The 25,685-nt window shown below is 47.3% G+C and overlaps 1 protein-coding gene across 1 annotated transcript; it reads left to right on the plus strand.

The window, feature by feature from the left end:
- The first annotated feature begins 256 nt into the window (after positions 1-256).
- Positions 257-25,304, plus strand: LOC126517435 (lysosomal protective protein-like). Its single transcript, XM_050167157.2, has 11 exons — positions 257-333; positions 2,358-2,529; positions 3,550-3,712; positions 4,681-4,926; positions 6,122-6,213; positions 7,680-7,782; positions 8,609-8,800; positions 10,122-10,243; positions 21,558-21,717; positions 22,951-23,043; positions 25,149-25,304. The coding sequence occupies exons 2-11, from the start codon at positions 2,360-2,362 to the stop codon at positions 25,230-25,232; spliced, it is 1,425 nt and encodes a 474-aa protein (XP_050023114.2). The 5' UTR covers positions 257-333; positions 2,358-2,359; the 3' UTR covers positions 25,233-25,304.
- The last annotated feature ends 381 nt before the right edge of the window (positions 25,305-25,685 follow it).

Genomic DNA, 25,685 nt, shown 5'->3' on the forward strand with positions numbered 1-25,685 from the left:
TATATATATATATATATATATATATATATATATATATATATATATATACTGCATATCCGGTAGTTTCAATCCGTAAACGAATACAATTTGTATTCAGGCTCCCTTCTGAATGCTGCTGATACGGTGAACGCACATTATCTTCTTCGCCCACAGACGGCATCCTGTGGTAGAAGATTATGTGTAATGCGATCGAGATTACAGCGGCGGAACAAAAGAAACTCGCGAGTGTTTCTGTCATTGCCGATAAGGCGCACGCATTTTGTAATCGAAACATCGGTGGAGGAGCGCCGGCCTCGGCACAGTTGCAGCGCATCGCGGGAAACCAGGAGTTGAGTAAGTGCCTGTTTTCTTCGTCTGAACGTTCTTTCAGAGTCACTCTGAATTTGTGCATTTTTTCTGGAAACATGGTGAAAATTTTGCACTACAAGTAGTGCCTCTCGTATAAGTATTTAAAAGGACGCTGAAGAGAAAGTTATGCTTGACTTTACGCTGTCAATTAGAATTCTACAATGAAAAAAAAAAAAACACTCATAACATTGAGTAGAAGCTCGAGAAGGTACAAAAGAGGCAAAAAGCAAAGACAAGTGGCGACGCTGTGTTTAAGTTCCCGCACCAGCTCTCTGTGACGTCGCAGATTTGGACGCACACCTGCTCTGGCGTAGTTAACTGTCTATCTGCAACTATATAGAGTGTACTGTAATATAACAAAGGACAGAGACTGCATGTAGTAAGTGTTACGAAGTTCAAGGCAGAATTTAAGGCTCCGTATCTCGAGAGTAGTGCTAGACTTACTATTTGTGCTAAGCAAACCAGATGACTTCACTACTCCGCTGCTTAAATTTTGCAACTGCTATATGCGCAGTGAGTCAATAATAATAAAAAGTAAATGACTATTTTCTTAATTAGCTACTTAGACACTGCGTTTTGACGCGCACGTCCATCTCTCTCTTCCTTAAATACGCTTAGAAAGGCGAACAACGCCATCTAAAAAAATTAACATAAAGAGTGGTGCATATGACGGATGCTGCAAATACGAATACCAGCTTGCTCGCGTCCAGGAATTTTGGACATTGCCCATGCATTCGACTATTTACGGCAATTTGTCGTAGCAACGTTGCTCCAATATAACACTGTTTTCGCCACGATTGACACACTGCTGCCACACAGCAGGGAAGTGAGGAATAAGTGTCGCAAGTACGCATGTCAGTAGAAGGCCGTACCCTCTCGACGTTGCTGACTGCATGGGGGCTGCAATCCAGGAATTCTTCTGAAATATCAATTTGAAATATGACGTCCATTGAGTTACGCTGATACATTACGGTGAAGTTCGACAGATGGCTGCGGTGGCAACGTCTGAAATTGCTAGGTACGAAGGCTGCGGAAATATTCGGCTGTTTTCTGAGGTCCTACGGTTTCTGAGTTCTTGACGCCGATTGCACAGAGCATGATTGTGCATTTCAGAGGCAAAAAAGGTAAACAATTGTAGTCATTCTTTTCTTGCCGAAATATCAATCCTACCTACAAATGCCAAAGTTCATAGAATATGGAAAAGTTATGATGTTTAAGACTTTTTTAGCGAATAACGGCAAAGGTGAAATAATCGCACCGTCACTTTCAAAGCACTTTACGTGGAGCGTAAAACAACGCCTAAAAGATGCGACAAACAAACGTAACCTCAAGGAGGAAAACATCGTTGGCTTCAGGCGGATACGGTACTGGGAGACTTACTGAATCGCAGCGTGCTGCTGTAACACGTGCGGACGCTAGCGAAAGTTCACGAAAAGCAACACCATGTGGGCCACAACAACCATATAAATTTGTTAATTAGCGTGGATGGCTTTGTAACATGTCAGTTATTTTCCGCTACAGCATTTCTGTCTCGGGCATTCTCTGTAATGCAGATGGCTGTTACACGAAGCCTTGGAAATAAGAAGTGTTTAAGTGCCACAGGAGGGGGAACTTGGATACACCGAGACAGGACCGACAATAAATAAATCTTGCTTTTTCGAAGCATGGTATATATCATCAGTCGTCTGTAAGTATACTCCGTGCACCGAACAAACAATGTTTTGCAAGCGCTTGCAATGTCTTAATCTCCGCTTTTATTTTTATTTTTTGTTTCAATAACATGAATCGTGGAAAAGCACAGCGCAGAGTATCCAGCTTCGCAGAGTCGTACGATTCGGCATCACTTCTTAAACATGCATTATATATAATTTGTGGTTGGGGTTCATAGTTTACCATAGTCTTTGGTCGCGGTTGAGCGTGAATAGGAAGGTAGTTATATTAACGTATTGGTTTTATGTTTTTCTTTTTGCCATGCCCCCCCCCCCCCCCCCCTTTTTTTTTTTTTGTAGCAATGGGACTCTGGGCGCTGGCTTGCGCTGCCTTGGCAACAGCCTTAGTGGTGTACTCGCAAGGCCCGCCTGAAGACGAAATTCTTTTCCTTCCGGGTCTGGCTGAGCAACCTAACTTCAAGCAATACTCGGGATTTTTAAATGCGGGAGCAACGAGAAAAATGTTCTACTGGTAAGAGCTGATAAAAACAAAACGAACAAGCGTGTCTGGGCGTGGCGAAAACTTGACAAGCGTAATCGTGAAAATTTAAAAAAACCTTAGGCAAAACATTTACTTATCGATGCTTGAAAAGGCAGTGCACGAAAGGGCATGTTTAACCATTTCAAATTGTTTGGAACATTCAAACGTGGAAACAGCGTGAAAAGGAATCCGTTTAAGAACGAATGTTTCCGTACAACGCCGCGAAATTGCGTAGAATGCCTAGAAGGATACGTTATTGCACAATTTATCTGAACTAGCTCTCTCGCAACAAAGACAATACTCCTTGCGCAAACAACAAATATTATACGAGCCACTGGCACATAAGCAAAAGCACCAAATTAAATCAAGCCTTTCGATACACTTGTCACAAAAAGTACAACAGAACCCTAAGTTCGTTTGGCCTAAAGATATTCGCCTGAATATGGCATTGTTCTAAGCTCAAGGCACCTAACTCCAATCAAGGCTGTTTCCTGGCGGTAGAATTCGGTGCCCATGCACTGCGAGAGAAGGGTTGGCAGAGGTAAAAAAGAAAAAAAAAAGGAATTCCAGATGGTAAAAATTAAACGTATGCTTTCCACTTCCTCGTCTGTCGTAGACCACGTATTCTTTCGAAAAGATCAACCCCACTGAAAAAAAAATCACGCAGTTCAAACGCACCGCGGGAATCGGTGTAAGCTCCTGTCAAACCGGCAAGGCAAAACGATGCAGATCGAGAAGAGATGCGCAGAGATGACTTCGTCAATGAACGCGACACAATTTCACCACCAACCACGGCATCCAAGACGTCAGACTCCACAAAACTCTCGTCTGTGAGCACCTGCATTTTATGCGAGAATCGGCGCAAGTACGCGCTTTCGAGCGCTCGCGCTCTCTGGCGCCGTTATACTCGCGAGCGCTTCTTTCAATGTGTACACCTTCGAAAACTGGCGCAGCGCTTCGTCAGTGCAATGAAAAGGTAACCCGCGACAAAGCCTCACTCACATTCTTAAGGTTCGTGGCGAGCCAAGGGACGCCCGAGAAGGACCCGCTCCTGCTGTGGCTGGACGCCGGCCCGGGATGCAGCGCCATGGTCAGCATGTTCAAAGAACACGGCCCGTTTCGTGTCGCCGACGGAGGAAAAAGTCTCGTCGCGAACGCGTACAGCTGGAACAAGGTGAGGCAAGTTAGCAGCGGCGCCCCGTGGCCTAATTTCGTAATGGTTCATGCAGGCGTTCGTTTCTTCAGAATCATTGTTGCTATTTTAGAATGGGGTCATAAGGGAGAGGCGAAGCTCAAAGGGGAAAGATATTCATAAGTTTTACTTCAGCTACAACTAGTGCAACAAAAAACAGAGCACACAAAGAAAATATAAAGTTATGCTAAATGGGCCGATGAGCCTTATGCATTCACAAATGTGTAACATAGAGCAAGGGGTGAAAGTATTCCGCGCACCCACAACGTCACTCGAAAATTTACGAAAGCTCCTCGTCATTTTCTTAATGATTGCGCTTCGAAAGGAAGAAACGAAGGATGGCCGGAGAAAAAAATATGGAGGTTTTCTGAATGTAAAAAAGAAAAAAAATGTGAAACAAATCTTTATATGAGAAAATTGATGTGAAATATGTCACCTCACAATATTATTTTATCGACACCGTAATTCGGACTCAAAATCAAAAGGAAAAGACCACAGTTAGTTCCATCTCTCCGTAAATTGGGATCTTGCTCTGCGAAAAAAACAAAAAACAATGATGGTTCCTAAGTTTCAGTTGTTCCCGCTTCGGCGTAAGCACATACTAACTTAAATAACGAGCTCTAATCACCCATCTACAGTCTTTAAATATAAGGAATCGTCTGATTAGGTAACCTCTGAAGCAATCTAGGGGGAATGTGCAGCATTTGCAAGAAAATCACCCCCATGAAGTTACCAGTGAACCAAATTCACATTAATATTAATCAGGTATTTAGCAGGACGCGTAAAATTTTGCACTTGACTTGTCATGCAGCATGAGCTTCAGTACAACTCACAAAATGCCGGCGAGCAGCGAAAGGATAGATATGTGCCGGTCGCTTAGTGCTGTAACTTTGTATATGTTGAAAGTCACATGCCCCCTGGAGTGTAACCAAAACTTGCATTCTTCGCAGCTTGCCAATGTGCTGTATTTGGAGGCGCCCGCATCTGTCGGCTTCTCCTACGACCTCGCGGGCAACTACACAAGCAACGATGACTCCACTGTTGACGACATACAAAGGGCCCTGGAATATTTCTTCAATAAGTTCGGCAGCTTGAAGGCGAACGATTTCTACCTTTCTGGCAAGGGAAGCGCTGCCACCTACGTCGCCATGTTGGCATCCCGCCTGCTCAAAGATCCCAAGGGAATCAAGCTGAAGGCATTTCCTCCTCCACTCTTTCATACTGTCGACAGAAAGAAAAAAAAAACTCCCTTTATTTATTTCCACTTTGGAAACCCTCTGTATACAATTTCTATCTGATACACTCCTCAGACATGCAAGCACCGGTTCTTGTTACAGGATAGGTTATATGTGTTTTGCGATGTTGGGAGTGGTCGTTGTAGGTGCTGCCTATCGTAACATTGCTGCAGAGGTATTCCTAGTAATTACCTGCGGACAGCGTACATTTACTGCTATCCTCAAGGTACGAGTGCTATAAACTGATCTGATTGGTTTTACTTGAAAGTGGAGAACAGCGAATTATATTTATGAAACACACGTCACATTTAAGGAAGCGGCACGCGTCAGCGCATAATCCGTTATCCACTATCGGCCCCACCGACTGACCACGTACCGCGTGCGCGTGTGAAATTTCGTCTGCTGCATGCAGTGCTCTCTTTCAGGCCTTTCTCCCCGTTTGCGTCCGTTTCGCAATGGCGGACATCGCAGAAAAGCGTGCGCGCGTCATGTTATCCTTTCCCGGGCTAAACTTTGCTTATATGAAAGGGCTTGTTTTAAATACCTGCCACAAGGTCACATAGCCTGCCAGCTGCATAGTCTGCATAGTGCGTTCGCGCCGCCCAAGCAGCGGTGCGACCGCACTTAGACAAAAAAAGAAAAAGAAAATGCTCCAATCTCTCATCCCATTTCTAGACGGAAGTGATACGTGCTTCCACCCCACGCGGCGTAGATCGTGCGTCACTTCCCGGCAAACAAATTGCTCGACAACGTTACCTTACCTCAGCCTTTTTACTTCCGGTATTTTGCACCTTGTGATTTCTGATCCACAAGGCTGAAACAAGGTGTGATAAAAGAGAAATCGACGCTACCACTGAGGGTTTCATCAGTTTGCAAAAGCTGCTGAATTGTTGTGAACAAAAAAAAAAAAATATAAAGCGGCAAGACAATACATTGAGTTCTCCGAAAGTGTACTTTGAAGGTGATTTTTTAAATGTTGGAATTGGTATGCGAATTTAAAAAGAAGAAATGAACAACGGGTCCTCCCTCATATCGGTTCCTCTGCGCTGTTCGTCACATCCAACGTTCATTATGACCCATTAATTTATTGCGAAGTGGCCGCACACTGCACATGTACCATATAGGATCGAGATGCTCATTTGCATCTTTTTTTCAGGGATACGCTATCGGAAACGGGGCGCTCGACTTTCGCTCTAATGGGAACTCTCTCATCCTATTCGGGCAGTACCACGGCATCCTGGACACACAGTGAGTAGTCCCCCCAACGTTTGGGAACCCTCATTTCTCACTCTGACAACTTTCTCAGAGTGCATAGTAAATGCGACCAATATACCCAGGCGCCGTAGTTATTTTCGTAAACATTGGGAAACCTCATATGCCTGTTTCCTTTCTTTTGTGTGCGCGTGTGTGTCGTGCATGAATGGTCTCTGTCAGTTCTTCTGCGTCTATCCGCTTTCGATTGCGGTGGTCTTTCTTGCGCCTTCTTTTCAATATCCCAAATACTTGTCGACTTTCTCAACTCTCTTACAGGGATATATTTGACTGGTACATTCGAGCACTCTAGTGCACTCGCGTGGTTCCGGTGTACATTCGGCTAGTAAAAAATAGAGTGCATGGAAATGATTCGGCTGTTTCATCGAAAGCACGGCGCTTCACGTAACAGCACGAGGAGGCACTCTCGTCTTCGAAATGGGAGCACTACCGACACGCGACAGAACATCTCGATCACGTGGCTCCTCCGATTGCTAGCAGGAGAAGCTGGTGTCCACTGGATTCCACTGGTTTTCGTAAGAAGTACTTTCAACCAACCAGGCGTTTTCGTACACGGGAGCTTCTACGAATGGAGATTGTCGCGTTCGTAGAACCTGCTCAAATGAGCTCCACGAATGAAGATAGAATACAGGGCTCGTTTTAAGCCAGAATTTTTTCTCTCTAGGTTCTATTCACTTATCAACCCCCGCAGTAAGTGGTTGATACAGATTTTATCGAATACCTGGCGTCGTGGCAGACAATGACGGGGGGGTGGGGCGGAGATGAATGGAAAATTAGAAGCATGCTTACATAGTACGGCCCAAGGATATGTTTTCAGTAACGCAATGTCAGATACGATTAGCGCTCTTAATGGTTTTCTTAAGCAGGTTGTAACCCCCTCGAAAAATATGACAGCAGGTTGCTTTCAAGAGGCCTTAGTGGCCTAATGTGTTCAGTGAGGCGGCTACATGTTCGACGGGAAAGCTACCCCTTACAGAGGAACATGTCGGGCTCGAAACCCCACACTACGGTTTGCTTAGAAATAAATTGCATGTTTCCCTTCGTAGTTCTCACGAAATAGAGAGACAGAGAGTTCGTTTATTGTAAATTGAAGAGGGTTGCCTTGGAGCATGCCTAGCATGCTATCGTAACTGAACAAAATGATCAAAAGGATGATTTTGATCAAAAGGACAACGCCTGCGACACTTAATACACCTCTAACAGGCACGCACAGAATTAACGCATCTCTTTGAGACCAGCGTCGCGGAGAAATGTTAAAAGCAGCCGTGTAGCGCGAGACGCTCAGGCGGCATTAGTCTATGGTCCCGACTGTACACATGTAGAATATTGGAAATGTCAAATTAGTGCCTCACTTATGCAGCTACATTTTACCTGAGATGATATACGAAAGTATGCGCATTTTTAAGGGACGTTTTTTTGTAACCTGTGTCGCTGCGTAACAGGTTGTGGAGCCAGCTGATGTCTTCGTGCTGCAATGGCAGCGCCTCTGAAGAAACGTGCAGCTTCGTCGAGCCGCCTTTCATATCTGTGGATTGCGCCACTGCAGTACGTGTATAGATTCTTTATTTTTTTTAATAGACGTAGTGTTCTACAGCGTAGAGCTCGGCGTCGAAAGTCCGCAGTTGCGCATGCGTGGATGCAGTTGTGCCGGTGTTATGACCATTTTGGGCGCACGTATCAGCGCGTGGAGATGGTGCCATCAAAAGCTTCCTTCTTGTAAGTATGTTTCATAAATAGCGCCACTTATAGTCCTCCTATATCGAGAAAATGAAGCCCAGGCACCAAGAATATTATATTCAGGTGCTGCGTCTACAAATTTAAGTTCGTCAAACTGACGATGTTTGAAATGTCGCATAATCCGGAAGCACTCCTGAATGGAACCGTGCGGCGATATTTACTAAAATGAGTGAGACAGTTTTGAGAAAGTAGTTATAAGATTAAAGTCTTGGTTGCTGCCTTCGGCAGCATGTGTTCAAGTGCTGGGTTGACATTCTTCGTTCTACCCCACAGAATTTTCTGTGTAATACAAATTTCCTGCAAATTCATGAACCTTTATTATAATGCACTGTAAACATTCAAAATTGTACATAATGCCCGATGTATTCAGGCCGAGACCCCTCACTTGTACGCTCAGCAAAAGCAACCAAACATTCAAAATTTCTAATGCAATCTTCTGCTGTGTACATTTAGTAATTCTAATTGCTTCTTGCTTCTTTGAGGAACACATACCTAATTTATCATGACGTATGTAGAAATTTCAAAGTATTGCATGCCAGGATGAATGAAGCAAGCACAGGGAATTAAATGACTTCACTGCTTAACGGAAATCAGGCTGGTCCCGCTCACTATGTAAACTTCCTCTCTTGCTCAGGTGGAGGTCGCAGCACACTTGATCTTAGAGAGGGGCCTCAACAGTTACGACCTTTATGACACGTGCGTCGGGTTTCATCCTAACCTTGACAGCGGGTTGAGCGTCGAACGCGAAAAGCGAGACTTGAGGATGATTACGCCGCATCACAGGGCTCGGCAGCTCATGCTGCGAAGCCTCAACGTGAATGAAACGGTGAGTGACGCTGTTCTGAATCAATAACCGAAACCTGAGAGCGTTAGTCGACGGCGAATCGGAGCAGACCAATGTGCGCTGCTGTTCGTTTGCAGACGACAAATTCGCAACCTGCCGAAACGTGAGCTAATGTCATGCTCGAATAATTGAAATTATTGGGCAAAAGTTATTTTGGATTCGGATTTAGATTTATTTCTTCTGTTTACAACAGAAATGAAGCAGAAGCTAAAGACGGTGTGGCCTTACAAAGGCTTCTGCTTGATCCATGCCTTCGCTGAGTTGCTGGTGCATCTGCTTCGCAATCGGGGCTTTCTTGCAGCAGAAGAATCCTTCAGAAAGGCTACCATTTGTATCAGTATCTTGTGGACTTTAATGACGTAGTCAGTGGTTATAATTCATGAGAAACAAACATTTGACAACTTCAATGCGTGAATTTTTGTATTTCTCACGAGTCTAATAGTAACACCATTCCATTCTTACTCAAAATTCAGAATATTCGCGCATCCGTACTTTTTAGCATTTGTGTAGTGATTACTAGGTCAACTGTCACGTCCGTCGCTGTGAGCAGTGCCTTGTAAAAGAAGGTGTCAGGGATGCTCTGCTTTCAATAATCAGTTACATAAAGCATATGGAACAACGGTCGTGACATATACGAGCCACCACGGTTACCTGGCTGCCCCGCAGTTAAATATGTCAGGACATGACTGTTCGTTAGCCATAAGAAATGCGCCTATATTGCAGCGCCGCAGCTCAATTTGACTCATAGGACATCGAAACACTGCAGGTACTCGAACAACAAGCTGCAACGTGACTAGCTACAGAATTCAGTCAAGTTGTTTCTCACTGTATCATACTACACGTTACGAGATCCCTTCAAAAGGTATGTACAATTAGAAGAGCACATAACCTGTTTAGTTTAGTGCAGATAAATGGGATGTTTGACGGACGTTCATCATAGAGTGACAGCATCTTTCAGTGCACAGAATATAATCTGTTTGGTACAAAGTTGGTAACCGCGTGACAACGACCACTAGACTTTATTCGCAGTGCATGGAAGTGTGATCATTGCCACATCGGCAGTCCTCACGGAGGCTTCTTATGTGCACTGCAGGACGAAGGTATCTTAAGAAGATGTCCAATTTTCTAGAAGTTACGAGAATCATGCGCAACTTGATGTCATCTTGAATGCCACTGCTTCGCGTAGCTCTCTGCCGATCGGGGCTGGGTTTCTTTCCCTGTGAAGGGACCGTTCATCCTTGCTAAAATAAAGCCACCAAAGAAAGCTACAAATAAAGTATTGTCTATCATCTTTCCTCGTCAGGCAAACCTCAACTCAAACCCACCATGTGTTATTTTCGACGACGTGGCCACCTATCTCAATCAACCTCAGGTGCGGAAAGCTTTGCATAACACAGATTCGCCGATGCTCTGGACACCGTGCAGGTGAGTTCTCCCATTCGTGTTGCCTTCTAAAACTTTACGTCGAATTATACTTCAACGTCGAGCCTAACATTTGTGCCTCGCGGTTCCTGTTGGACCCATCTATGTTCCGTGCATTGTCATAGCGGCTTAAAGCTTTCCACATAGTGCAAAGCGAGGCCGGTATGCACAGAAGGAAGGCGCTATCAGGAATAAGTTGTAATAACGAAAAGGAGTAAAAATAATTATTTAGAAACTACGCATGTCTTGCACACTGTGGGACTCGGTCTAAGAGAAGCTGTGTTCAGCCGGCAAGACAAAACGGCGAATTTCGACAGTAAATGCGAAGTGGACTTGGGCGACAAACGGCCCCCACGAACATAGACAAAGGCTATGGAGAAAGAGGTCCCTATACAGTGAAACGCGACACAGCCTCAACACCAGCAACAACATCTGAACCTTCGGGCACCACAAAGGTCTCGAACACAGCACGTGCGCTTTAAAGTGGGAGCCAGTAAAGCATTATTTTATGGATGCCACTTCAGCCTGATTGAGTAAAGGCGGGGGGGGGGGGGGGGGGGGAGGAGTCACAAGGTCACAAATGCGCTGGACTAGTCAGTTTTCATCATCATCATCATCATCATCATCATCATTTATTATTCCCTTAAGGGTCCCTTCGGGGACATTACATAAGGGGGGGGGAAACAGCGATGTGAAAGTGCCATACATTAGCTCAAAAAAAGAATGCAAACAAAGGCAACAGAAAAATAAATAATAAATTGTAGAAAACATCAGGTATAAACAAAACAATGAAAATATCTCAAACTGAATAGCAATAAATTGAAAGAAAAGTGTACACGTAAATGTGAAACATGCTAAACGTAAGTGGCAAAAAAGAAGAAAAGGAAAAATAGGCAATGACACAAGCAAGACGGATTGCTGGGAGACGTAACGTGAGGAAAAGTGGCTATTTTGGGTTGAAATGGTCTGATATTAACTGTCTAAATTTGGAGGGATTTGACTCTAAAACCATGGCTTCGGGAAGATTGTTCCATTCTTTTATGGCGATGGGGAGGAAGGATTTGTTAAAGGCGTTGGAAGAACCATGCAAACGCTGTATACTAAGGGAGTTAAACAAACGGTGAGATGAGCGTATCGGAGCATGTAGTAAGTTCTCGCGCAGTGCAGGAAAGTTAAAGTATAATTTATGAAAAAGACAGAGCATTGCCAGTTTCCGGCGGAGTGCTAGGGGTTCGAGTCCGAGAGTCAATTTCATGTCAGTAACGCTGTCCCAAGGTGAGTACTGGGAAGTTATGAAGCGGGCTGCCCGGTTCTGAATGGCTTCGAGCGACTGAATCAAGTAAACCTGGTGAGGGTTCCATATGGGTGAGGCATACTCCATTTTAGAGCGGACGTATGTTTCGTATGCTAGTTGCCTGATGGATGGAGGGGACATAGCCAGAGATCTTCGGATGAAACCAAGTGTTCTGGAAGTGTTAGCACAGAGTTTCGTGATATGGTCCACCCAAGTTAGCTTGTTAGTTATTTCGACTCCTAGGTACCTGTATGAGTTTGTTACTGATAGCGCCGTGGAGTTCAGCGAGTACGGGAAAAGGGTAGTGGAACGTTTACGTGAAATGTGCATGCATTTACATTTTGAAATATTAAGCTGCGTAAGCCAGTCAGAACACCATTTCTGGATTTTGTTTAGGTCGTCTTGTAAGGATTCCTGGTCGGTATTGTAGGAGATGCGGCGGTATATGACACAATCGTCCGCAAAAAGACGGACAGATGACGAAATCCCAGATGGCAGGTCGTTGATGAAAATTAGGAAGAGAAGCTGAGCAAGGACGGAACCCTGGGGAACACCAGAGATAACGTCAGTAGTTTTAGACGCATGGCTGGCGATGACTGTGAACTGTGAGCGGTTAGTTAAAAAACAGCGAATCCAGGATAAGACAAGAGGGTCGAGTGATAAGCATGCAAGTTTACACAATAGACGTTGGTGAGGAACGCGGTCAAATGCTTTTGAAAAATCTAAGTAGATGACGTCTGTTTGGAATGAAGAATCTAAATTAAGGTGAAGATCGGTTGTAAATTCGAAAAGTTGGGTTTCGCACGAGAAGCCTGCCCTGAAACCATGCTGCTTGGGAAAGAAGAAAGAATTGTGATCGAGGTGATTAGCAATATGGGAGTAGAGTATATGTTCGAAGAGCTTACATGAAATGCATGTTAGTGAAATGGGACGATAATTAGAGGGGTCAGCACGGTCGCCGCTCTTAAAAATTGGCACAACCTTGCTTGATTTCCAGTCATCCGGAATTTTACTGGTATTGAGGGACTGGGTAAAGATGAGTTGCAGGATTTGGCTTGTGAAATGTTTCGTGCCTTTAAGTATTTTAGCAGGAATGTTATCAGGTCCGGGTGAAGTGGACGGCTTGAGGTTATCAATGAGCTTTGAAATTCCCTCAGATGTGATGGTTACGGGTGGCATTGGAATAAAATTTAGGCTCGGTAAAATAATGCTCTTATCCGCTGGCTCGTGGGTGAAAACTGAGGTGAAGTAGGAATTCATCGCGTCTGATCGCTCGCAAAGGGGAACGTCTGTGCCGTCTTGTCTTTTTAAAGATATTGTTACGTAGGAAGACGCAGACGAAAAGCTATGTACAAATATATTTACAAGGAAAATACGCTGCGCTTGGCCAAGAGGCAACAGCCCGCGCTAGCTTGTCATCGTCGTCGTCGTCTTCACACTGCTGGCCTTTCGTGATCGCGCATATTGTGCCGTAGCACTACCCCCGGCTGCAAAAGCGCCGTCCCGGAGCGACTAAAGATCGGACTCGGAAGCAGTGTAGTAGGCCTTGAGCCTACTGACGTGTACGACATCACTAGATGCCACAGGAGAGGACGAGGTTGAGGCCACAGGAGCAATTTCGTAAGTCACAGGCGTCACCTGGCGCAGCACGCGGTAGGGCCCTGTGTATCGCGAAAGGAGCTTCTCTGAAAGTCCGACGTGACGAGAGGGCGACCACAGGAGCACGAGCGCACCAGGTGAAAACTGTACGTCACGATGGCGGGCGTTGTACTGACACTGCTGAGTGGTCTGTGAGGCCGTCAGTCGAGCACGGGCAAGCTGGCGTGCATGGTCGGCGAGGGCGATGGCGTCGCGCGCATACTCGCTTGTTGAGACCGCAGCAGGAGGAAGTGCCGTGTCTAGGGGCAAGGTAGGTTCGCGACCGTACAGTAGATAAAAGGGAGAAAATCCGGCGGTGTCGTGCCGGGAAGAATTGTACGCAAATGTTACGTAAGGAAGGGCAATGTCCCAGTCGTGGTGGTCCTTGGAAACGTACTTGGCCAGCATATCGGTAAGAGTACGGTTTAACCGCTCTGTCAGGCCATTGGTTTGAGGATGGTATGAAGTAGTCAGTTTGTGTTGAATGGAGCAGGAACGCACAATGTCAGCGATAACTTTCGAGAGAAAGTTTCGACCACGGTCAGTAAGCAGCTGTCGCGGGGCGCCATGAAGCAAGATAATGTCACGCAAGAGAAAGTCCGCGACGTCAGTGGCGCAGCTGGTAGGGAGAGCCCGAGTGATAGCGTATCGGGTGGCGTAATCAGTCGCGACGGCTACCCATTTGTTCCCAGAAGATGACGTGGGAAAGGGACCGAGCAGGTCTAATCCAACACGAAAGAACGGTTCCACAGGGACGGTGATCGGCTGGAGATGACCGGCAGGTAGCACCTGAGGTGTCTTCCGACGCTGGCAGGGATCACAGGCAGCAACATAGCGTCGAACGGAGCGAGCGAGACCAGGCCAATAGAAGCGGCGGCGGACGCGGTCGTACGTGCGGGTTACCCCAAGATGTCCTGAAGTGGGTGCGTCATGCATCTCAAAGAGCACAGTCTGTCGTAGCTGTTTTGGCACGACAAGAAGAAGGTCAGAGCCGTCAGGGAGGAAGTTCCTTCGATACAGAATGCCACCATGGAGGACATATCGGCGAACGGATGCGTCGGTAGGTGTAGAGCGCAGACGCTCGATAAGTGCTCGCAGCGATAGGTCTCGGTACTGCTCATCGGCGATGTTACCGAAGGCAGAGACAGAGAAAATGCCGTTGGCGCTACTACTGTCGGCGTCGTCAGGCTCGTCGACCGGGTAGCGAGACAGGCAGTCAGCGTCCTTGTGTAGTCGGCCAGATTTATAGGTGACAGTATACGAATATTCTTGGAGGCGTAAGGCCCAGCGACCAAGTCTTCCTGTAGGATCTTTCAGTGAGCATAACCAGCAAAGCGCGTGATGGTCTGTGACAACGGAAAAGGATCGGCCATACAAGTATGGGCGGAATTTCGCAACCGCCCAAACTAGGGCCAGACACTCACGCTCAGTGATGGAATAGTTGCGCTCCGCGGGTGAGAGGAGCCTGCTGGCGTAAGCGATAACACGGTCGTGGCCACGCTGGCGTTGTGCCAGTACTGCTCCAATTCCGTGACCGCTGGCATCAGTACGGACTTCGGTAGGCGCAGAAGGATCGAAATGGGCCAAAACGGGAGGCGTTGTGAGAATGTCGATTAGATGAGAGAATGCAGAGGCCTCGTTATCGCCCCACTGGAAAGGAGCGTCTTTTTTCAAAAGGTCGGTTAGTGGTCGTGCTATGGCGGCGAAATTTCTCACGAAACGGCGGAAGTACGAACAAAGGCCGATGAAGCTGCGCACATCCTTGACACACTTCGGAACAGGGAAGTGCGTAACAGCATGGATCTTGCCTGGGTCCGGTTGCACTCCGTTCGCGTCAACGAGATGTCCAAGGACGGTAATCTGGCGACGGCCGAATTGGCACTTCGATGCGTTGAGTTGCAGACCGGCTCGCCGAAAAACGTCCAGGACTGCTGAGAGGCGCTCGAGGTGCGTAGCGAACGTTGGGGAGAATACGATAACGTCGTCCAAGTAGCACAGGCACGTGGACCACTTGAAACCGTGAAGAAGGGAGTCCATCATGCGTTCAAAAGTGGCAGGGGCGTTACATAGACCGAACGGCATCACTTTGAATTGATAAAGACCGTCGGGTGTGACAAAAGCAGTCTTCTCGCGGTCGAGATCGTCCACGGCAATCTGCCAGTAGCCGGAGCGAAGGTCAATAGAAGAGAAATAGCGAGCACCGTGGAGGCAGTCAAGGGCGTCATCAATCCGAGGTAGGGGATACACGTCCTTTTTGGTAACCCTGTTAAGGTGCCGATAATCCACGCAAAAGCGCCATGAGCCATCCTTCTTTTTGACCAGTACTACAGGTGACGCCCATGGACTATATGATGGTTCAATAATGTTCTTGGCAAGCATTTTGCGAACTTCTGCGTGAATAACTTGACGCTCAGCTGGTGACACTCGATACGGGCGGCGATGAATAGGAGGGGCATCGCCGGTATTAATGCGATGTTTGACAGCTGTAGTTTGGGCTAAAGGACGATCGTTAAAGTCAAAAATATCGTGGTAGGAAAACAGAACGCGGTAGAGTTCACGAGCGTGGTCGGAGGGCAAGTCGGGGGCAATCATTTTCCGTAAGTCAGCGATGGTACAATTTGCCGACTGCGATGGTAGAGGAGTATCGGATGAAGTGTCGTCTACTGCAATGGATGCTACTGAGTGATCCTCGAATGAACAAAGCTGGGCCAAAGACATCCCACGTGGCAGCACTTGCGTCGTCAAGCCAAAGTTGACCACTGGCAGGCAGACGCAATTCGCCGTAATAGATAAAACTGTATGGGGTACTGTGATCCCATGTGTAAGGAGGACGTCTTGCATAGGAGCCGCGATGTAGTGACCGTCGGGGACTGGTGGGGATGACACTAGGTCAACGTAGGTCAGTGCCGAAGGTGGCAAGCGAACGAAGTCGGCGGAACTGAGGCGACTGGGGTGTGGTTCAGCAGGATCCAGAACAGGCAGGTCAAGGCGGAGAGTACTGGCGGAACAATCGATGAGAGCAGAATGTGCGGAAAGGAAGTCTAAGCCGAGGATGATGTCGTGGGGACAGTGGGCGATGACTGTGAATAGCACGATTGTTGAGCGATCGGCGAAGGAGACGCGGGCGGTACACATACCAATTACGGGGGCTGTTCCGCCATCGGCGACACGGACAACAGGCGTCGTGGCGGGCGTGATAATTTTCTTGAGCCGGTTACGAAGGTCAGCGCTCATTACGGACAAATGCGCCCCAGTGTCTATGAGAGCAGACACAGAAACACCGTCGACTTGCACGTCAAGAAGGTTCAGATGAGTGGGCAAAGTCAGTAGAGGATTTGGCGGCGTAGGGAGCAATGCAGCGTCACCTCGAGGCGCTGCATCGTCTAGTTTTCCGGCTGGGAGCGGCGTCCGAAGGGAGTCGGCGAATAGGCGCGACGGGGCTGGGGAGATCGAGATTGTCGTCGTTGGGGCGAAGGCGAACGAGAATAGGGGCGGTTCATTGCAGGAGAATCAGTGGCGGCATTATCGGAGCGTGCGGCATAGGGACGAGAAGGGCCACCTGAGGGGCGAGAGTAGGCAGTATAAGTAGGCCGGCTCGGGGAACTCCAGCGACTACGACAGTGCCGAGAAATGTGCCCGATTCGATGGCAGTGGAAACAAATAGGCTTGTCGTCAGCAGTGCGCCATTCAGATGGGTTGCGGAAACGTGGTGGGTAAGAAGATGCGGGACGGGGCGAAATCGAAGAAGCCGGGCGGGTATTAGGGCGATGGGCCGAGCAGATGGTGTGAAGACCCATGTTTTCAAACTCCTGGCGGACAACTGCCTGGATCAGTGAGACCGTGACTGCAGATGTGTTGGTGGGACTGGAGTCGAAGGCAGCCGGATAGGCGGCCTCGATCTCACGCCGGACGATCCTGGTAACATCGGCAGTGTTGTTGGGACGAGGAGCGTCGGCACAGGAAGATGTCGCTGGGGTGTTGGGCAGACGGGCAAACTGCTGGTCAATACGTCGGCTTTTGGCGAGTTCCAGGCGGCGGCACTCTCTTATAACAGCATCCACCGTCGCTACGTTGTTGCAAACGAGCAAGTTGAAGGCGTCATCGGCAATGCCTTTGAGGATGTGGGAAACCTTGTCTGACTCAGTCATGTGGGTGTCAACTTTGCGGCACAGAGCCAAGACGTCCTGAATGTACGTGACATAGGGCTCTGTTGACGTCTGCACACGGCCGGAAAGCGCCTTCTGCGCGGCAAGTTGTTGACCGTAGGGGTTGCCGAACAAGTCTCGAAGCTGTGTCTTAAGTGAATCCCAACTGGTGAGCTCATCTTCGTGCGTGCGATACCAAACTCGAGGTGTGCCACCGAGGTAAAAGACTACGTTGGCGAGCATAATAGTAGGGTCCCACCGGTTATTGCGGCTGACGTGTTCATACAGGCTGATCCAGTCATCGACGTCTTCGCCATCTTGGCCCGAGAATACGCCAGGATCACGGGGAGCGGGGAGAGTGATGTAGGTCGTCGAAGTGGCAGCAGGTGTCGGAGCCGGCGGAGTCGGGTTGTCGTCGCCGGGAGCCATGAAGGAAGGCTCGACGTACCGTCCACTGCGAAGCTCCGTGACGAGGTACAGGGAACGTCCACCTCCACCAGATATGTTACGTAGGAAGACGCAGACGAAAAGCTATGTACAAATATATTTACAAGGAAAATACGCTGCGCTTGGCCAAGAGGCAACAGCCCGCGCTAGCTTGTCATCGTCGTCGTCGTCTTCACACTGCTGGCCTTTCGTGATCGCGCATATTGTGCCGTAGCAATATGTTATAGGAGCTGTTTTTGTTGGGCTGTAGCAAATTCCAAAATTTCTTGGGGTTAACACGCAATATTTCTAGAAGATCGTGACTGTAGAATTTTCTTTTGGATGACCGCAATAATCTAGTGTATTCGCGAAGGATGCCGAAGTATTTTTCCCATTTTACAGGTGATTCAGAGTTATTGGCATTACGGAAGAGGCGCTTCTTTTTTCGTGATAGCTTACGCAGCGAGTTAGAATACCATGGCTTAGTGGAATCCCCGCGAATGCAGATGAGTGGGACGTAGGCGTCTATGAGCGATAAGATTTTGTGCTTAAAAAGACACCAATTTTCGTTCACGGATCTGGTAGCCATGGACGCTTGAAAGGTGGTGAAAAAGTGTTCGAGGTCGGAGTTTATGCTCGCGAAGTCAGCCTTACTGTAATCACGGATGTATTTGATGGACGGTTGACGGGGGGAGATTTCAATCATCAGGTTAAAGAACAAGAGATTGTGGTCACTCAGCCCACTGCAACATGAAAAGGACTGGATTAGCTCAGGACTGGAAACAAGAAAGAGGTCAAGAATATTTGAGCCTCGTGTTGGCTTGTTTACTGCTTGGGAAAGGTTTGAAGTGAGGACCATTTCAAGGAAATCTTTAGATTGGCGAGATGACGCAGTAAGAGCCTCCCAGTCGATGTCCGGGTAGTTAAAATCACCGCAGAGTATTAGATTGGCATGCGGAAATCGGGATTGCAAGTCTTGAACTACAGAGTGAAGGTCCGTAATAAAAGAATGATCCGTGTCAGGTGCTCGATAACATACAATTAGTATATTGGTACAAGAGGGAAGGCAAATTTTCAGACACATTATTTCGCTGTGGCTGCTTATCTCGAGTAAAGTGGATGAATAAGTTGAATTCACAAGAGCAAGAATGCCGCCTCCCCGGCGATCTACTCGATCTCGCCTGTAGATATGAAAGGACCGGTTGCTGTGGAGCAATTCTGAATCGTTAATATCAGGTGTTAGCCAAGATTCAGTAAATAAAGCGATGTCAGTTCTATGGTCTTCGAGGACGGCCTCAACTGTTTCTTTTTTTGGCAGGTAGCTTCTTATATTTGTCAGTAGGACAGAAATTTTGTTAGTTTTAGCTGTGCGCAGGCATTCTGACAGCTGGACCTGCGGCAGGGAAGTGTCGCACGGCACCCGCGTTGACCGCTATGAATGAAGTTCTACAACGGCATCTGTTTCGGCGTTGTAAGTGAAAAGTTTTCTGCCGATAACCAACTTATCAAAGCGGATCTTAAATGAAGCGTTAGTTTGTTGGCCATAAGAAAAAAGCTTTTTCCGGGCTAGCCGAACTTTAGCCGAGTAATCCTCACGAACTGAGAATGGGGTTTCTTTAAGTTTCTGTCCTGCAACGAGAATTCTTGATTTATCTTTGAAGTGTGCAAGCTTAACTATTATTGGGCGGTTTTTACCTAACTGGAAACGACCTAGGCGGTGTGCACGTTCGATATCTTGGCTGCCAATTGAAATACCTAAGTGTTCGGAACAGAAGGAAGTAATGTGGGCCTCAGACTGGTCCCAGCTTTCGCCGAGTTCGTCCGGAAGTCCGAGGAACAATATGTTTGTGCGTCGCAAGCGGTTTTCAGCGTCGTCGCACTTGTTTGTCAGTGCTTTAACGTCTGAAGCAAGCTGGGCCAAGTCGGTGTTTGTTACGGACGCAGCTGCTTTTTCTGGGTGTGTTTCGATAGTGTTTTCGAGTATTTCGACGCGCGCTGAAAGACGATGCACCGAGTCTTCAATGTTCGTTTGTGCGGACCGGATCAAGGCAAGCTCGGCAAGTACGGTGCTCTGAGTGGATTCAATACGAGATATGGCTTGGTAAATTGTTTCCAAAGACGGCGGAGCATCGTTTCCGTTAGGGCCTGGGTTTAGTTCGACATCACCAGATAAAACAAGGAGAAGAGAAATAAAGTGGGCGTTGAGCCAGTAGAAGCAAGCGATACACAGCATCCTTTGGCAACACTCGATGGCGTCTTTGGGGCACGACACCGCTAGCAAAAATGGGTTGCAAGAGCGACAGTACGTGGCATAGGGAAGATAACTAACCTGCAGCAGATGAAAAAATGGCGTCTGCATGACGAGTTGCGATGCGGTGGCGTGCCCCAAATGACTCCAGTGGTACAGCGGCTTATGTAGGTGCCAGATTCCCGCGCTTGTGCCAGGTTGCCAGATGACAGACTCGTCCACCGCTGGGAGCAGCGGATGCAAGTCGATGTGGTCGTCGATGTAGTCGCCGCCAGCTGGCAGCCAAGCGATTTCGTTGATGTCGTGTGGCCCAAAAAAGCCTGAGCTTTCGGCGTTGGAGCGTCAAGTGGCGGGGCCCCATACCAAGATTGCCTGCAGCAGATGAAAAAATGGCGTCTGCATGACGAGTTGCGATGCGGTGGCGTGCCCCAAATGACTCCAGTGGTACAGCGGCTTATGTAGGTGCCAGATTCCCGCGCTTGTGCCAGGTTGCCAGATGACAGACTCGTCCACCGCTGGGAGCAGCGGATGCAGGTCGATGTGGTCGTCGATGTAGTCGCCGCCAGCTGGCAGCCAAGCGATTTCGTTGATGTCGTGTGGCCCAAAAAAGCCTGAGCTTTCGGCGTTGGAGCGTGAAGTGGCGGGGCCCCATACCAAGATTGCCTGCAGCAGATGAAAAAATGGCGTCTGCATGACGAGTTGCGATGCGGTGGCGTGCCCCCGAAGACCACCAGCGACTTCAGCACTGCTTTGCGTGGGGTTGATACGCCAGCCGGGTGGTTGTCATCGTCGTCGCTAGTGACGGTGACCGCAGTGGTCGCATTGGAAATGCGTGTATAGATTAGGTTGGCTGGTTAATGAGCATGATGGTCGAAGACTACGTGATCGCCTGTCGGTCCGATGACGTCAGGCAGGTGGGACGGTGTGTAGCGAAAGGCTGACCGCTCTCGCGGGGTACATCTGCGCTTAATAAGCTTTGATGACGATGGGCATAGCTGCGCGATATCTCTAGCACGTCAAGAGTAAGGACAAAACCGGCTTGCACCTGCTGCAGTAGTTCATGGCCCTTGCGGAACAATCCTTGGTGTATATATATATATATATATATATATATATATATATATATATATATATATATATATATATATATATATATATATATATATATATATATATAAATTTCAGACGTCTAATTCCATTCCTTTATGTGAGCGAAGCTTTTTATCTCTTCTTTCATGGTGCTTGGCGCATCTTCCTGGTGGGTTTCTCGCCTAGCAAAATCAGCCAATTCCAGAGGCAACGCAATGCCGTAAAAGGTAAAACAGAAGATGAACAGTTAAATAGCAGTATTTAATTCATCGCTTCACAAAAGCCTCGCCTCACATAGAGCCTGGCATGCGCTTTGCATCTGCTTATAATTTTTTTGTTTCACAATCCTATGCCTCGCATATTAACGAAACTTGCTTAGCCTTGATGTTACGTTGCGATACAATATGAAAAAAGTTTGACTTGGAGAATGCATGTTTTGCTTTTCTGAGCGTTGTGCCTTTTTTTTTCTCCCTGAAGCGACCGTCTACTTTACGCCACACAGTACATCACACTGCGAGACGTCGTCAAAGAGCTTGTAGACTCGAGACAACTGAAGTCGTTGTTCTACAGCGGAGACACGGACTTGACTTGCAATGTTGTCGGCAACCAAATTTTCGTCGATAGCCTTGGTTACGAGGTGAGAACTGCTTACTCGTTTCTCTTTATGCGTGAATTTTTTTAGACGCAATTTTGAGATCGTAGAGGACAACAATACTAATTTATTCTGAGCAGCAGAGCAACTGCGACGGAAAGGCGATGATGCGGGTATCGATCCCCTGAACCGGAATAATTTTTTTCTACAACTGTCCTGTTCTATATTTGAGCAATACGCATGTGCTTCGTGATATTCGTGAGAGGAATAAGAATATCTTGTTTCAAATAACTTTCCTACGGCGAATGGTAAACGGGTTCGTCCTCATTGCCTAACTTATATGAACATTCAAAAGAAAAAACTATTGCTAATAGCGATCCTTAAGTGCAAGGTACTTCATGCCTTCAGAGCATTCTCAGATGTTAACTCGATGGACGAAAGAGACAGGGCGAACTTTACAGCGAGATACCGGACAGAACCTCAATTCCCTTCGTGTAAAATACTAATGCTCATTTATGAACGGAGCTTCAACGGTATTACTAAGGGATGCCCTCGAATGCTTTCTCACCGTGGAGGGTCACGTGTTCGTCGACTTTAGCAACCACTGCGAACTATGAGATGACTCTCACAGAAACACGGGCGAGCTTGCGCTGGCAATGCGTGGTTTCCCTCGCTTGTAGTTACAGGCCGCATCTATCAGGCGTGCGGAACATCCGCTAGGAAACAAGTGTATACAGGATAGCATTACTCTGTGTTTTCTTTCTTTTGTGCTGGATTTTGTGTATTTATGGGACTCGAATTTTAGTGTCAGTGTCGTTTATGCGACATTTTTTTTAACAAACGTCAGTACTGTTTTAATGGCACTTGACATATTTGTCTGAATTTACGGTGAAGATTGAGCGTGTTTCACTTGTTTATGGGGCACGAGTTTAGAGTTTAAGTGCGTGTGACATATTTATCTTATTTTACTGTAGGTTGGAGCAGGCTTTTACGTGACTTTTCTATCTTTACGGCCTTCATAGACGTATCTATAGTTGAAAAGCGCTCGACTGCTCCGATTAAAGGCACCAACGCACCCTAAATAGTTGATATTTCGGAACATAAACCTGCAGTGTTCGTTTTTGAAAGAAAATGCGGCATCTCCTGGTAAGTGTAGGTATGCACTGTAGCGAAAACTCTTTCTTCTTCTCTTGACTTACATCTAAAACATTTTGCAGCTGAGCAATATATAACAGTTTCCTGTTTTGAAGCACTACCTTCTCGAACCCTCATCTTCAGGTTATTTCCGAATACAAGCCTTGGAAACTTGGCGACCAGGTAGCAGGGTACTACCAGACCTACAAAGAAAACGTCACCTTCGTGACTATCAAGGTAAGCTCAATTGCGCGCCCACGCTTTATTAGCTATACCGTTCAAGGTGAGTTCATAAGGGATCAGTGCATCACATTAACATTGTTAAGCAAAGTGCTTCACTACTACGACCAGCAAGTATCACCCTGCCCCCACTGAAACACTGAAAAAAAAAATGACAGCAGTCAGAGCTTGGTGACCAGGGATAAATTCCCGTTACTCGTAGCCCGGGCGGGGGCCGGTGCCACGAATGCAAGTGCTACAGATGTTTATCAGCAGTTTAACGATGACCGTTATCCGTAACTAAAGTGGGGACCTGCAGCCGCTCACATTTTTTTTTTCAACAGTAAACGCTCGTTACAACGGAGTCGTCGGGACATGAAATCTACTTCGTTACAAGCGGTATGTTGTTTAAAGCCGAGACGATATAAAAAAGTCTATGGTAAGGGTGGGGACTTGCGTTCCAACATTTCGCGATCTCATACAATGTATACAGAAACACATCTACGCCCGATAGCAGGGGCATGGGCAGTGACGTCGTACACGCAGATCTAAGACGCTGCGGCCACATTGTGCATTGACCTTCGCAGCGCTCTTTACCTCCTCAGGTGATGTTCAGAATCATCATCATCATTATCATCAGCCTAGTTACGCCCACTGCAGGGCAAAGGCCTCTCCCATACTTCTGCAACAACCCCGGTCATGTACTCATTGTGGCCATGTCGTCCCTGCAAACTTCTTAATCTCATCCGCCCACCTAACTTTCTGCCGCCCCCTGCTACGTTTCCCTTACCTTGGAATCTAGTCCGTAACACTCAATGACCATCGGTTATCTCCCCTCCTCATTACATGTCCTGTCCATGCCCATTTCTTTTTCTTGATTTCAACTAAGATGTCACTAACTCGCGTTTGTTCCCTCACCCAATCTGCTCTTTTATTATCCCTTAACGTTACACCCATCATTCTTCTTTCCATAGCTCGTTGCGTCGTCCTCAATTTGAGTAGAACCCTTTTCGTAAGCCTGCAGGTTTCTGCCCAGGTTTATGTTCAGAATAAGTTTAATTAAAGTATTAATTAAATTATTCGGTTTGATGTGCCGAAAGCACGATCCAATAATGAGGCACGCCGTAGTGGGTGACTCCGGAACAGTTTTCAACCACCCTGGGTTTTCTAAATCTAAGTACACGGGTGTTTTCACATTTCGCCTCCACAAAAATACGGCCGCTGTAGCCGGGATTTGATTCCGCGACTTCGTCCTTAGCAGCCCGACACCGTAGCCACTAAGCAACCACGGCGGGTTCATCTGAAGACTCGCAAAGCGGCAAGGCGTGTGCCGTCTCTGTGGTCCTGCGCGGAGTTTCGCTTCGCACTTTAGGGTAAGCGGGGTCTGGCGTCACTGAACCTCGCGTAATTCGCTCAAAAAGGCATGCACTGCGATTCAGGTTCCGATAAACGTCGAACAAAGTGACATTTCGTATTAAACGACTTTATTACGACGCCAATTTACTGTACAGTTTCATTCCTTGGCAAGGCATTTGATGTCCCTTTATAAGTCTAGAAATTTGAGACAATATTGCGCCGCTATCGTACGTATGGAAGTCATCAAAAGCAAGTAGCCATGTATCTCAGGCAGGTTCATTCGCCTCGCGATGGCGATATTTTTGATGACTTGTACTAACCCTCTTGCCCCACGGACTTCTTTTCAAAATGTCAAACAGCTTGAACTGCGACCTATATGGTCATTTAAATGAAAACGTATAATAAGTACGTCTTATGGAAAAATTGGAGTAGTAGCTTTAACAGCTTGACCTGCATGGGCCAACGTATATAAATGCCTGCCATACCAGTTCTAAGATTGGCGGCGTTGAGAAATCTCTCTGGTTTAGGCCTATTTCATGGACCGAGCCGCCACCAAAATGTGAGTATCTGCTCTGAACGCTAGCGTAGAACACGTAAGACAGAAACTTATAGCGCTATATCATCACTGTCGGGTGTTCGAAGTGCGTGAGTTAGTGGAAGGCTTTCTGTGTTATTGCCGTCGACCCACAATGCTGAGAAAGCGGGGACGTCACATAAGCATGCCGGGAAGAGGGCCACCTTAAGGTGTTCGCATTTCTTTCTTACAGGGGGCCAGCCACCTCGCTGCACAAACCAAGGCGGAGGAAGCGTTTCACGTTATTTCAAGACTGCTCAAGGGCGACGTATATTGAAGTCAACTGTGTACGCGAAGTACTTGGTTCAAAAACAAAAATAACTTGCAATACAATCACATGCTCTCGAGATTGCTTGCACCCTTAATGGTGGCGGCTTTTGTCATGGCTAATAACCTTACTTTTAAAGCTATAAAATATGTTTTGCATGACTTTCAACCTCAGCGTACAGCCAGTAGCGGAAACTTCCTATACCACCCTTAGGACACTCGGTCCCATGCCGATACGCGGCGGCATCGCCACTTCCACTACAGCGAATGCACTGCGCTTGCCGGAGGCGTTTGCCGGATATCCAACTGGAAATAGTTCACAAACAAAACAATGCCTCCATGACGTCACTGATGAGGTCAGAGGGTAGAGGGACAGGGTGCGCGGCCAGGAGGACGAGGCTTGCCGCGAAGCCCTACCTTCCCTTTTCGCATGCAAAAGGGCTGCGTTCGTGCAATCTTGCAG

Source organism: Dermacentor andersoni, unplaced genomic scaffold (assembly GCF_023375885.2).
Source record: "Dermacentor andersoni unplaced genomic scaffold, qqDerAnde1_hic_scaffold ctg00000041.1, whole genome shotgun sequence".
Taxonomy (NCBI): domain Eukaryota; kingdom Metazoa; phylum Arthropoda; class Arachnida; order Ixodida; family Ixodidae; genus Dermacentor; species Dermacentor andersoni.